Source organism: Eutrigla gurnardus (genome assembly GCF_963514095.1).
Source record: "Eutrigla gurnardus genome assembly, chromosome: 20".
Classification (NCBI taxonomy): Eukaryota; Metazoa; Chordata; class Actinopteri; order Perciformes; family Triglidae; genus Eutrigla; species Eutrigla gurnardus.
Genome location: NC_139931.1, coordinates 2,805,847 through 2,820,162, shown reverse-complemented (window position 1 = coordinate 2,820,162; position 14,316 = coordinate 2,805,847). Strand labels below are relative to the sequence as shown.

The 14,316-nt window shown below is 49.2% G+C and overlaps 2 protein-coding genes across 3 annotated transcripts; one reads left to right on the top strand and one right to left on the bottom strand.

Annotated features, from left to right (window-relative positions):
* The first annotated feature begins 166 nt into the window (after window positions 1–166).
* Window positions 167–4,575, top strand: ube2m (ubiquitin conjugating enzyme E2 M). The gene is made up of 6 exons (XM_084037869.1): window positions 167–444; window positions 2,303–2,397; window positions 2,499–2,537; window positions 2,662–2,765; window positions 2,846–2,909; window positions 3,028–4,575. Exons 1-6 carry the CDS (start codon window positions 330–332, stop codon window positions 3,166–3,168), a joined length of 558 nt encoding a protein of 185 aa, XP_083893995.1. The 5' UTR covers window positions 167–329; the 3' UTR covers window positions 3,169–4,575.
* Window positions 4,576–5,468: 893 nt separating this feature from the next.
* btr30 (bloodthirsty-related gene family, member 30) lies at window positions 5,469–13,620 on the bottom strand. 2 transcript variants are annotated; one of them, XM_084036674.1, is made up of 13 exons: window positions 13,493–13,620; window positions 11,261–11,430; window positions 10,229–10,678; window positions 8,863–8,967; window positions 8,669–8,764; window positions 8,301–8,534; window positions 8,011–8,206; window positions 7,443–7,532; window positions 7,205–7,231; window positions 7,079–7,105; window positions 6,499–6,674; window positions 6,242–6,397; window positions 5,469–5,953 (listed from the first exon to the last, which is right to left on the bottom strand). In XM_084036674.1, exons 2-13 carry the CDS (start codon window positions 11,375–11,377, stop codon window positions 5,747–5,749), a joined length of 1,881 nt encoding a protein of 626 aa, XP_083892800.1. In that variant the 5' UTR covers window positions 11,378–11,430; window positions 13,493–13,620; the 3' UTR covers window positions 5,469–5,746. The 2 variants fall into 2 exon arrangements, with proteins under 2 accessions (XP_083892800.1, XP_083892801.1); XM_084036675.1 differs by lacking the exon at window positions 13,493–13,620 and adding an exon at window positions 11,594–11,890.
* Window positions 13,621–14,316: the final 696 nt, after the last annotated feature.

Genomic DNA, 14,316 nt, shown 5'->3' with positions numbered 1-14,316 from the left:
TGGAGTACAAGTACACGAGTTACCTCTGAGACAACAGGAATACTACAAGTACTTCAGATGAGTACTTTGGTGATAGCACCAACATCTTTCATATTGAGCCCCGTGACCCCCCCCCCCCCCCCCTCTCACCCTCCCCCGCCAGCTAACAGGCTAGGCTAGCTCGGCTAGCTCCGTCCCTTCAGTGTAATTAGTTGAGACGCACCGGCTGCATCAACATCCCGGTGCCGTTAGGACTGAACCGAGCCTCCCTCAGACTCCCACACGGCCCCGACAGACCGAGCACACCGACGGGACGCAAACTACCGGCGTCCATCTATAACGAACTGAAGATGATTAAGCTCTTTTCCCTGAAGCAGCAGAAGAAAGACGAGGAATCTGCTGGAGGAAACCGAACGGGAGCCGGGGGGAAGAAAGCCAGCGCGGCCCAGCTCCGAATACAGAAAGGTAGGCTCGTTATCAGCACCGAGACCCGCTCCACTGGTCCCGACCCACGGGGCCGGCTAGTCCGCAACAAAGCCCCGGGTAACACCCGACCCCCGACGGAGCCCGGGGTGACGTTACACGACCAGCGGAGAGGGAAAACGGCTAGAGGCTAACGGCTAGCATGCTAACCTGAAGTGGTGTGAGCTAACGGCGGCTAGCTGGTGCTATATTTGAAAACAAAACAGCCAGTCAGAAGCTAACGCGCGTCATGCTAACGGAACTCTGTTAGCACACAGCTAACTCCAAACAACAGTGAACCCAGAACATCCCCCCCCCCCCAGCGGACTAGCTGACAGTCCACAGCAGCGGTCCGAGGGCTGGGCGTCAGGCTAACACGTAGCTTCCAACCAGCTAACACGTAGCTGCTAACCGGCTAATACGTAGCTTCCAAGCAGCTTCGAAACCAGTTTCACTCTCTAACTCGCATCAGGTTTTACTGGTTTAGTGGCAGCTAACCAGCTAGTTGAGTGGGAGCCAACCAGCTAGTTGAGTGGGAGCCAACCAGCTAGTTGCGTGGCAGCCAACCAGCTAGATGAGTGACAGCTAACCAGCTAGATGAGTGACAGCTAACCAGCTAGTTGAGTGGCAGCCAACCAGCTAGTTGAGTGGCAGCAGGCTGTGAACCAGGTGACTGTCACCTGGAACATGTATGACAGGTAGGAGGAGGAGCTGCAGCTGTGACAGAATACATTTACTCATCATGTTCTTCAGTACTTGTACTTGTACTGGAGTACTTCCTACTCCCCCTGCATGGCGCTTTGACAGCGTCCAGGTGAGACCTCATACCTGCAGGTGTGTTGGTGTTGGTAAAACGCCTCTCGGATCAGCTGGAAACGACTTGATGATGTCACAGGATGGGTATGATGCTGCTGTCTAAACTAGTTATGACACGGCATACATGAACAGAAACACCAACACTACACCTACTTGAGTGATACTACTCGGTACTTCTACTTGTTGTGTAGGATCTTCACAGTACTGTTACTGCAGCAAAGGATGTGGGTACTTCCTGGCTGTATAAACACACCTGGTCTGACAGCTTCACCGTTCCAACACCTGAACTAGGTCCTGTTGCAGATCACTTTCGTGGTTCCGGTCATGTCGTCCAGTACACAACAATCATCGACTCGGCAGTTTCTTCCTCTCAAATCCTCATCCTCCACGTCTCTGTCTTTTCATGATTCAGCAGTTCCTGATGCTCTGGTTTCCTTCTCTCGCTGCCACGATGAATTCAGCCCACCGTTAAATAATATTTTATTTATTTTACAAAACAATATCTGCATGAGGCGTTCAGGGTGGGGTTGAACCGCCACAGGTTGAACCGCCAGATCACCGCCGGTCACAGCGGTCACCAAACATGTCCTCCGTGTGGCGGTGACGTCTACCTGTCTGTCTGTGAGCTCACCTGCTGGAGGGGAGCGAGGCGTTTGTGGAGACGGAGGCTGTGATTGGACAAAGGTAATGCAGCGCTCACAACAGAACAGCTATTTACACCGCAGCAGTTACTACGGAAACGGCCGAACATCTAAAGTGTCCTCATCTTCATCACCAGAGAAGCTCTGATGTCCGTCGATGGTTTCAGATCAGCCAGGTGTTCACAGAGACGATGAAGATGTAACGTTAATCACAGGAAAACTTTATCCTCCGAGATAAAACACATGATGATGAATCCCAATATATTTTAGAATGATACTCATAAAAGCACATGAATCTCTGTGATCCTCCGCTCGTCCTCTGGTGGTCCTCAGTGGTCCTCCGTGGTCCTCCATGGTCCTCTGGTGGTCCTCCGTGATCTGATATTTGTTTGTTTGTGTTCCAGACATCAATGAGTTGAATCTGCCAAAGACATGTGAGATCAACTTCCCCGATGACGATGACCTCCTCAACTTCAGACTCATCATCTCGCCGGACGAGGTGTCTGTCTGTCTGTCTGTCTGTCTGTCTGTCTGTCTGTGAGTGACATTCTCAACATCTGAAGCAGATTGTGGAAGTAAACATGTTTGTTTTTCTTACAGGGTTTTTACAAAGGAGGAAAATTTGTCTTCAGCTTTAAGGTGAGAAACACCTGTTGCCCTTCCTCTCATCTATTGTCCTTCCTCTCATGTGTCGCCCTTAGTTTAATGTGTTTGTGGGTCCCTCCTTCCTCCTGTAATTAAAGAGTGTGTGTGTGATTGACAGGTAGGACAGGGTTATCCCCACGACCCGCCCAAGGTCAAGTGTGAGACGATGGTGTATCACCCCAACATCGACCTGGAAGGAAACGTCTGCCTAAATATCTTAAGGTGTGTGAAAGTCAGAATGGTTGTGGTCCTGTGGTTCTGGTCTGGGTCTCACACATGTCCTTGTCTCCTCTGGTCCACAGAGAGGACTGGAAGCCGGTGCTGACAGTAAACTCCATCATCTACGGACTCCAGTATCTATTTCTAGTGAGTTCTCCAGTCTCGTTGTCGAGGAAGGACTACCAGCTGATACCAGACCTGGTCCTGCATCACCAGTGTGAATCATGATGTCCCATTAACAGTAACTATCCATGTACCCCCCCAGGAGCCGAACCCCGAGGACCCGTTGAACAAGGAGGCAGCAGAAGTCCTGCAGACGAACCGGCGGCTTTTCGAGCAGAACGTCCAGCGCTCTCTGAAGGGCGGCTACGTGGGCGCCACCTACTTCGAGAGGTGTCTTAAATAACTCGGCGTCCCATGATCCTCCAAACTCCCCTGACCCCCCCCTACACTCCTCACCTCCCCCCTCCTCCCCCTCTCACCCCTCAGTCCTGCTCCTTGGCAGAAGCAGGAGTCGCGGCGATAGGAAGCAGCACGCCAGAAGACGCTTTCCTGTTTTAAAACAAAAGAAGACAAAGAACCCCCGCCCTCCCTCTCCCCCCACCTCCACCCCCCCCCCCCCCTCCCCTCCCATATTTCTCTCTGTTTTACTTACAAGACGCAACATTCAACAGTTTACACGCCACAGGGGGACGCCGACACACGACGCACACCAGAACTGGACTCAAAAAGATGGCCGACGGCGAGCGGCGGCCGAGCGTGATAATGGAGGGGGAGGAATGGGGTGGGGTGTGGGTGGTCAGTGAATGTTGCTCCGTAAAGGTGATGAATTGCCATGATGCTGATGCTGATGAAACCCACGTGATTTCCTTTTATTTTTTTATTTTGTGTGTGGCGAAGACGCCTGTGTCAGACAGGTAGTCAGGAGGCCACGCCCCCTCGACCACTCCCCTATCGGCGACGCCCCCCTCCGCCACGCTGCCGTTCGTTTGTTTGTTACACTTCAGCCAGCAGCAAACTCTAAACTCACAAACGCCGCTCACGACAAGCAGTTCGTCCATTCGCTCTAGATGCCCGTGCCTCCATGCTGTGAGGCTGGTTGCCACGGCAACGCGAAGGCGGCTATAGTGATGGTCACCTGGCAACCTCACAAAGGGGCAAGAAGACTTCGTCAGGAAGGACGTTGCTACACCCAGCTGTTCTCAAAGAAAAGACTTCCACATACTATCAATGTGTTCACCAGCAGTGACTCCACATTGGGGGGAGGGGCTTCAAGTCAGAGTGGGAGGGGCTTCAAGAGCAAATGTCTTAAAAGGTCCCTTTAGGCCCAACTTACCTTAAGGCAGGAAGTGGACTCTGTTTGCAGGCAGCAGCAACTCGGCGGCTGTAGATATGACATCAGTAGGAGGGGCTTGTGAGGCAGTGGGAGGGGCTTATCTCAATACTTATCAGGCACGCCTTAAAAAGTGTTATATATTAAGATCATCATTTTCAGCCTGTAATGACTGGAGGTCTGACATCAGTGCTGGGGGAGGAGCTTAATTATGTCAGTAGGAGGGGCGGGGCCTGGGAGCCCTATGGAAGCAGGTGTGCCTTTAAAAGCCCGTAAAACAAGACCTTGGTAATTTTCTGCCTGCAGTAATGTAACGGCATCCCAGTCGGGGGAGGGGCCTGTTAGTCTAATAGGAGCGGTCTGCAGCTGGTCACATGAACATGTGGAATAGCTGACCGGTGGTGGCAAATACGCGGAGATGAGTCAGTTTGGAGTTTGCTGCTAAATAACACACACACAGTTGGGGCGGGGTGTCGGGCTAGGGGGTGGGGCCAGGGGTGGGGCGGTAGGAGGTCAGTGTTTGTTTAAATGGGCTGGTGGGCCGGGTTTATGGGAGGGGCTTTTGGTTTTCATTGGGGTGGTTGTGGGTGGGGTCACAGGGGAGGGGCTTAAATGTTACTATACTATTGTGTATATTGAAACCCCAGCTGTTCACATTGACTGCAATATGATTTATGTTAAATAAAATATAAACTTGAATGATTGTAACATTGTCATGACGTCTATTTGATACAAAACATTTCATGGTACAAAAGTAACGTAACGCAAAAGCGCAAGTAGTAATTTCTAGCTTTCAGAAGAATCAAACTTCTCGTCACATAAACAAGTTTTAGCTCAACTTTCTAAAATATTTATGAAATAAAAACATAGGAAAACCAAAATTATAAATCATCAAATCCTGCCACACACATGAAAGTAACGTCCTTCTCTTATAAGGCATCATGGGAAATGTAGGAAATCATAGACTTCAAGTAAAACTGCATTTCTGCGTTTAAAACCTGTTTTGCTTGTTGAGTTTAGGGCTTTTATTTTGAAATATACAAAACGATACAAAACGTAAAAAGATTTACTTGACATCCTGCACCGACGTCTTCGACCAGCAGGTGGCAGCAAACTACAACCAGCTGATGATCCCGAACCAGCAACAAATCACTGGCGGTCTACTGGTTCCACACCAGCGACCCTGACCTTTGAAAGTTTCTATTAACTCTCATTAACGTTTCCATTCTTTATTAAAAAAGGTCATCATTCTATAGCTGTTATCGCTGTTAGCACCGCTAGCAACCAGCTCAGCTGCTCTGCACTACTGGCCGTTGCCATGGTGACATGCTCCCGCTCACGTGTTTAATTAAGGAAGAGAGGAGTCTGCGTGGTTCGGGACGTTTGTCTTTAATTAACAGCTTTGATCAAATGTACATAAACGCATCATAAGACGTCTTCGTCCTATTGGCTGAGAGGGGGAGGGGGCGGAGCCAACTCCACTGTCAATCGAGACTATAAAGAAACTACATTGAGAAACGAATGTCTTCTTTACTGTTGAGACATTTTCAAACATTTCTTTATGCGCTTTAATAATTTATCTCACAGTTTGTTCGGCGAGGGGACCGGGACAGGCTTGGACCCCCTTGTCTCTGGTCCAGACCCCTGTCCTTCAGACCAGCTGGTGCTGTGAGGTCACAAGGACCAGAGGGACCTCTTTGTCTCCAGTCCCCAGCAGAGGAAACATACGCTCGGTGAACTCGGAGGATCCGGTGAAGCTGTAGATCTCCGAGCCGGACTTGACGTTGTAGAAGGAGACCTGACCCTCGTCCATGTCCAGGAAGACCCCCACCTGACGCAGCTTGGGAGGACTCTTCACCTGCAGCGCCACAGGGACACAAACGTATTTAAACATGGAAACCCACTGCAGACGTCAAATACCTCCACGATACGATGGAACGTTAGTGACAGAACGGAGCTTAGGGATTTCCAGCATCCAAACGAACCCTGGTTTACCTGAGAGTGAGGTGTGAGAGTGAGGTGTGAGAGTGAGGTGAGAGGGTGAAGCGTGAGTGAAGTGTGAGGTGTGAGTGAGGTGTGAGGCGTGAGAGTGAGGTAAGAGTGAGGTGAGAGAGTGTGGTGTGACAGTGAGGTGTGAGGCTTCGACCTTGGTGAGGGGTGGAGTCGTAAGCGCCCGCAGCTGACTGCCGCTCCACCAGATGGCGTAGTAGCCGTTGGAGGGACTCATGTCGAACAGGCCTTTCCTGGGAGCCGACTCGCTGACCACGCCCAGCTTCCAGTCCTTACTCTCGCCCACAAACACCTGCACACAACGGACACACAACGTACAACCCGAGGTCAGACCCCGGACCAGAACCTGGACTGGTAGATGTTGGGGGGGGGGGGGGGGGGGGGGGGTCCTACCTCCCAGTAGTGTCTCCCAGTGCTGTAGTTCTCCTTGGAGATGACGCAGGACCAGACGTCGAAGCGCTGCTGGCTGTTCCTGTAGAACTGCAGCTTCTCGCCCCGCTTCACCTGCTTCCTGTCCTCGGACAGGATCAGGAAGGGGTACGCCGTCACTGGGTTCAGGGTTACGTCCTCTGGAGACAACGGGGATACCGTAAGTGGGAGAAACCAGCATGGACTTGAAGCCTGGCGCTCTCCTGAGCCTGTTACCATGACGACCGCAGCAACCTGACGGCAAGACGACGCCAACCCCCACCACACGTCGACGACTAGACGCTAACATGCTAAAATGCTAACTGTAGCCTGTTGACTTGTTACCCTGGTTATGCTAACATTAGCACATTATAGCATGTAATATGTACTATTTAGAGGGTTAGCTTGTTAGCATGCCTAAAGTATCATGTTAGCATTCTACGCTTGTTTCCTACTCAGTGAGTGCTAGCATTAGCATACTAGCTAATAACATCATAGCAACCAGAGTTAGCATCTACTCGTTAATAACCCTAATGATACGATGAGAGGATGAATGCTGACTCACCCATGTAGACCCGGGCCTTCCGGTGACCTGGGACACACATGAAGACATGAACATGTTAGTCTTTAGACTAGAACCAGAATCTAGACAAGAATCTTGATCTGGAGAGAGGGGCGTTCAAAGACCCACTTGAGACAGACTTGCTCTTCTTCCGATCTGGAGGGAGACAGGAAACAGGAAACCAGTCATTCACATTAAAAGTCTCACTCATGGTATTAATCAAAGTGTTTCAAGGCTGGTCCAGAGTCAGACCACTAGAGACCGGCTGCTTTGGTACTTTGATGAACTGATCAATGATTGCGATTGGTGGATTCAGCAGACAGACTTGATCACATGACTAATAATATCAATATGATCATGTGATCACCTTTGAGAGACCACTGGCTCTTTCTCAGACTGGCGGTGCTTCCTCTCAGACTGAGCATGCTCTCTGCCGACATCAGGTCCCCCGACGAGACTGGAACACAAGAGAGGAGGTCAGCACCTCACTCACTCACTCACTTAGTCACTCACCACCTCACCTCACTCACTCACTCACTCACTCACTCACCACCTCACCTCACTCACTCACCCACCCACCCGCTCACTCACTCACTCATCCACTGACCTCACCCCACTCACTCACTCACTTCACACACACTCACCCAAAAGAGGGTGAGCTTGTTATTGAGGTCGGGGTACGCCGGAATGAGACTCTCTAGAACTTGATAGGAGTGGCTAGCTCCACCCGGGCCAAATATGTAAACTGGCAGCAGCAGACATTAAAACAAGTGAACCCAGAACCCGGTCTAGCTTCGGATGCAGACGGGATCTGATATCAATGTGTGAATTTTAATGTCTTATACTCATGTATGTAGTTCTGGTCCAGTTTTCTACAACATTAGTTCTTTTTATAATATTATTATAATTATTATTAGAATAATTAATGAACCCACCAGCCCCCGTGGCCCAACCAGCCCCCATGATCCCGACTGTGGACCCGACCTCCCCCATCCTGATGTCGTCCATCTTGTCCTTCACCTCCTGCAGAGAACTCTTCACCTCCCCCAGCTGGAAGTGGAGGGAGAACTCCTCGTCGTCATCCACCTCCTCCTGCTCCTCAGCCAGAGGAGCTGTGGCCTCCTCGAAACTCTGGGGGTGGGCGAGTAAAAAAGGAGGAGGTGAGGATAGGAGGCGAGGAAAGAAGTTGAGGAGAATCACCATGGAGACAGAGTTCAGGTCTCACCTGCAGGAAGCCGATGTGGTCCTGACTGACGGCCTGGACCTCCAGCGTGATTCTCCTGTCCGTCAGCTGCCTCAGTTCCGCCTCCAGACGGCTCACTAGCCCCTCCCCTTTTGACATCACAGAGTCCAGCTGGTTCTCGATCCCGCCCACCACCTGAGACCGGATCCTGTCTAGGGAGCCGGAGACCTGGTCCAGGAGGTGTTCCACCTCAGATCGCTCTCCGTCGGCGTAGTTCTGACAGGAAACAGAAAGAATATATACAGTATATATGTATGTATATATCTGTGTGTGTGTGTGTGTGTGTGTGTGTGTGTGTGTGTGTGTGTGTGTGTGTGTGTGTGTGTGTGATGTAGTAAAAGATGTCCGACCTTCACTCCCTCCAGTTTCCTCTTCAGCTGAGTCACATGAATCTCTTTCTCTTTGATCCGGTTCAGGATCTCCTGCTCCGTCCTCGCCACCTGTTTCTAATGAGTCATAATATTATTATTAAAGTAGTAATAATAATAATAAAAATAATGTTCTACCTTTTATTGATTATCAAAGTAATAATAATAATATTTACCTGCTTGCCGAGTCTCTCCGTCTGCACTGAGACCGTCTTGTGGGTCCGATGCTCCTCCAGGACACAGATGGCACAGATGCAGAGCTGACATGTCCGACAGTAAACCTGGGGTCCGTTTCACAAAGCAGGTTTAGTGAAAACCTTGAGTTAGTTAACTCTGAGATGAGGGAAACTCTGGTTTTTCGGTTTCACAAAGCCAGTTCAGCATAAATCTGAGTCAGTTACCCGGGTAACATACTCCGTGAACCTAACCTGCTCACTAGCAGGTTAGGTTCAACAAACCCTGAGTTTCTCCCTACATGTCTCCGCCTTTTTCCGGAATCTGAACCAACTCTGAAAAAATGTGCCGTCCTTTCATCGTCAACCTAATCGATATGGAAATAAAAGTGATTCTAGCAGCTTTGCGTTGGGAGACAATTTTGATTACCTTTCCTTCCAATCACTTTAGATATTATCTAAACAATATTCTCCGACATTTTCAACATTTCATGTCGCGGATATAATCCGCAACCAGATTCTTTGCGGAGGTGAATGTTTAAGTACATTTCTGTGTTGAAATATCTGCTTATATTTACAGTTTAATGTGTGAAATATGATTAAAATCATATGCCTTAGTCAACGTATTTGTGCAATATTCTTCTGCTTTCAACTGACGCCACTTTCTTTCTGTGCCTGGGGGGATTACACCCAATGATTACACCCAATGATTACACCCAATGAAAATGATAATTCATTCAGTGCTCTACTTTGTGAAGAACGGGAGTTGAACCTGTCGCCTGCGCCGGGGGCGGCATTGCTAACCATTACACCACAGTGTCGCTGTGCAAGTCTGAAAATAAAGACTTATTACCTTTAGATCAATAGACTGTTTCATTCAGTTATACACATTAGATCAGGCAGTAATTGTCTGCCACGCTAACTATCGCTACTTTGCTGCAGTTACGTTGCTCCGCTTTCTCAGGATGAACTCGTTTTCTACATAATCTCTCAGTAATATCTAATGACGCTCTCCCCGTTGCCATGGTGAATCGTAGTATCGGAGCTCCATTGATGATGGCTTTATAGAGTCGGCAGGCACGCGCGTAACTCAGAGTTTACATACTCAGAGTTGACTGAACTAATTCAAAACCGCTGTTCTGAAACTGAAAACTCAGAGTTGCCCATCTCAGAGTTGGTCAGAGAACCAGAGAACCAGACTACCAGAGAACCAGAAAAACAGAGAACCAGAAAAACAGAGAACCAAACTACCAGAGAACCAGACTACCAGAGAACCACAGAACCCGAGAACCAGACTATCAGAGAACCAGACAACCAGACTATCAGAGAACCAGACTACCAGAATACCAGAGAACTTGTTTCTGCTAACCTCCAGCAGGCGGCGGTGGTCTCTGCAGGTGCGGCCCCTGAGGGCCTCCTGGGGGTCCATCAGGGGGTGTTTGGCGTAGAAGGGCGTGGTCTGGTGGGGCTGCAGGTGCTGGCTGCAGTAGGAGGCGGTGCAGGTGAGACAGGAGCTGACGGCGGGCTGTTTGACCCCGGTACAGACGTCACACCAGACCACCTCCTCGCCAGACGCCGTCACAAACGGGTTCTTGCTGCTGCCATCTGTCGGTGGCGTCGCCATGGCGCCCATCATCGTTGGCGTCCCGTTCCTGACCGGCATCGTTAGCCCGGCGGCTCCGTAACGAGTTGCTTTGTATTTATCTGCGATGAGGGCGAAGACTTTGTTGACGCTGAGGCGAGGACGCTCGTCAAACTGCCGTTTACAGAGTGGACAGCTGCAGACCGGGCTGGAGGCCCAGTACCCTCCGATACACGCCTGAAATACACCACAGAAGAAGAGTGAGAAGAGGTGACACGCCAGGAAACAGCAAATCAATTCACTATTTTTTTTTTAATAGTTTAATATAGTAAATGATAGTTAATAGTTTAATAGTTTAACTGTGATTTAATATCAATAACCAGATGTAAAGGATGCTGAAATAACTCCATAATGATGGTGATCAGTAAAAAGTGCTGAGTCATGCTTTGTTAGGTCTGTCTGCAAGACCACAAGATAACTACTGTTAAAACGCTGGATTTCTGAATGGAGTCTGGTTGATGGTGCTAGGCTACGCTAACATTGTAGCTGCTCCACCAACACTCCAAATAAGGTCATCTAGACATAAATACAGCAGAGACCTTGTTGTTTGGACCACAGACAGTCTCTGGTTTCTCCACATAGTCTGGTCTGGTCTCTGGACTAATGTGAGCTACTATCGTAGACCTCTGGGGGACCACAGACAGTCTCTGGTTCCTCCATGTGGTCTGGTCCCTGGACTAATGTGAGTTACTATCGTAGACCTCTGGGGGACCACAGACAGTCTCTGGTTCCTCCATGTGGTCTGGTCTGGTCTCTGACCTGACAGAAGTTGTGTCCACAGGGAGTGGAGACGGGTTCATCGAACAGGTCCAGACAGATGGAGCAGGTCAGCTCCTGCTCTGAGAACAGATCTGGGGTTGCCGCCGCCTCCGCCATCGTCACACTGCCGCTGGACTGAGTGCTAGCGCGGACTGCTAACGGTTAGCTTACTGTGAAGACAGACACAAATACAGTTAAATGCAAAATCCTCCTCAGACCCTTTAGAGGGATCTACTCGTTAAAAACCAGCTTCAGGTTCCGCTGCGTCAGAAATATCGAGCAGGAGGTAGATGACCCGCTTTACTGGTTCATACAAGACACCCTAATCCTAACCCTGTTCTCCAGTTGATCTAGATCCAGAAACCAGGAAGAGAGATCACATGACTCCTGCCGGTAAAATCTTCCTCCTCACCAGCAGAACCCTTGACGGTGCTCCCAGAATGCACGGCAGCTGGTGGTTCTTAGAGTCTTTAAAAGATAGAATGCCTCCTCCTGAAGAACCAGATCCCAGTTTCAGTCCAGGAGGCAGACCCCCTCACCCACATTTAAGACTTTCCACTCTGACAAGGCTTATACTTAGAGCTGGCTCAGCTTGCCTCAGACCAGCCCGTAGTGAAGCTGGCCTGGACAGGTGGAGGACTTCCTCTGGTCCACTGAGCTCCTTTAAGGGTTTTAAAGCATCTTGATTTCCTCCATGTTGCAGTGTTACCTTCATTTCTTTGTTTGACTGAATCCAGATTCAAGAGGTAGACCAGGTCAGACCACATTCCTCCTCCAACAGCTGAACTCTAGCTGAGCCAAAAATAACAACAGCTCACAGTTGAGTCCGAAACACACCTGAGACCACACGCAGGTACAAAGACAGAATATATATGATGTGGTAGACCCCGGGCTGCACCTGGGGCCCTCCTGGTGTGGTAGACCCCTGCCTGCACCTGGGGCCCTCCTGGTGTGGTAGACCCTGGCCTGCACCTGGGGCCCTTTCTGGTGTGGTAGACTCCGGTCTGCATCTGGGGCCCTTTCTGGTGTGGTAGACTCCGGTCTGCATCTGGAGCCCTTTCTGGCTTGGTAGACCCTGGCCTGCACCTGGGGCCCTCCTGGTGTGGTAGACCCCGGCCTGCACCTGGGGCCCTCCTGGTGTGGTAGACCCTGGCCTGCACCTGGGGCCCTTTCTGGTGTGGTAGACTCCGGTCTGCATCTGGGGCCCTTTCTGGTGTGGTAGACCCCGGCCTGCACCTGGGGCCCTTTCTGGTGTGGTAGACTCCGGTCTGCATCTGGGGCCCTTTCTGGTGTGGTAGCCCCCGGCCACCTGTCTGCTGTTCCTCTTCCTCCTTCTCCTCATCTGGTTTCTGCTGACTGAGATATTCACTCAGCAGGTCCTCACTTGGGACGATCTTCCTGATCTAGTCCTGGATCTTGGTTGTTTCTTCCTGGATAGTGGCTCGGATGCGAACTAATCCTCGGCCCCCCTCCTGGACTCCGGACTAAGGGGGAAACCCTCCATGATGGTGAGGAGCTTTGTTGCGATTCCCGTTTAGGGCCCTGGGCCAAGACCCTCAGGCAAGACCAGTCAGTGGGAGGTCGCCTGGGTCAACAAGGTCCGGTTTTGAGGACCCAGGTCTCCCCGGATGAGAACCAGTCAGCCGGCTTCAGGATTAATTTGTTATCTTCAGCTGAATTAGAAACATTTTAATCAATCGTTCATTCTTCATTTTATCACAAACATTCAATCAATCAATAAATGATGATGATGGTAGCTAGTTAGCATGGTGGGTCCTGAACATGTGACTCAGAATAGAAGAGAAATGTTGAACCATCATGATGATTGATCCTGAGCAGGACGATCAATAATCGATCAGTTCCATGATTGATTCATCTATAAACGGCTAACATGAAAGCAGCACATGTCCACATGTAAACACACACCTGCATCAACACCTCATTGATCTTATTGAGAGTGATCACAAGCACGTTATTGATCACTGATAGTTGACTGATTGATCTGTGACTGGCGGTTTAAACACGTGATTGTTTCTGTTTCAATCAAGTTAACAGAGAATGTGTGCTGGACTCCTGGTGAGCCTGCAGGTCTAGGATCAGGACTAACAGACCAGCGGATCCATCCACTGGTTGATTGATTGATTGGTTGACTGATTGGTTGTTTAACGCATTGATCCGTGGAGATAAACGTGCATTAATCCGTCGGACTGTAAAGAATCAAACGTTTCTTACCTTCCAGTCTGAGAATCGACGCGTTTCTGTCGCAAAGCCTGAAACGCAGGTTCGCCTGTGACGTCATCGGTGGGCGGAGCCACGCATCGAAGTTGCCAGGTGAGTTCAGCAGGTGAGCTCACGTCTTTCAACATCTGAGCAGCGAGTGTGTTCGGATCGATGTGTTCATGATCAATGGGAGGAAAAGAGAATTATTATAAATTATTATTATAAATGATTTTATTATATAATTATTCTAAATTATTTTATTATATAATTATTATAAATTAGTTTAATATATAATTCTAAATGCTTTTATTGAAAGAAAAAGGAAAAAAACAAAGTACTTTTAAACATATTTCATGATGAATACAATCATTTCATTGACTTATTTAATATTTTTCTGATGTTTTACGATAAAATATCAGTGTGTATTTTGTTATTAAATAAAATAAATCAAGTATATTTAAAAAGTGAATGAATACAATTTGAAAAAACACAAACTGAATCATTTAGAATGTTTTCCCACATTAATTCATCATGTTCGACTCCTAATGGACGTGAACAGAAAGTCAGAGACGCACTGGCGTCCAATCACGGCAGCCGGCTGGTCGATGCCTTGCTTGAGGGTCAGTTTCATGTTGTTGATGATCGGAGAGATCTAGATGTTTCCACCTGGAGACGGACAGGACGGAGGACATTCCTCTACAGGTGTGTGTGTGAACAGCTACAGGTGTGTAGTCTGGTGAATCCTGTTTAGCAGCCGCTCCTCCTGGCTCCTGATTGGCTGATCTCTCCTGTGTTGTCACTAATAAAGAAATGTATGGAAGACCAAAGGAGCCGGA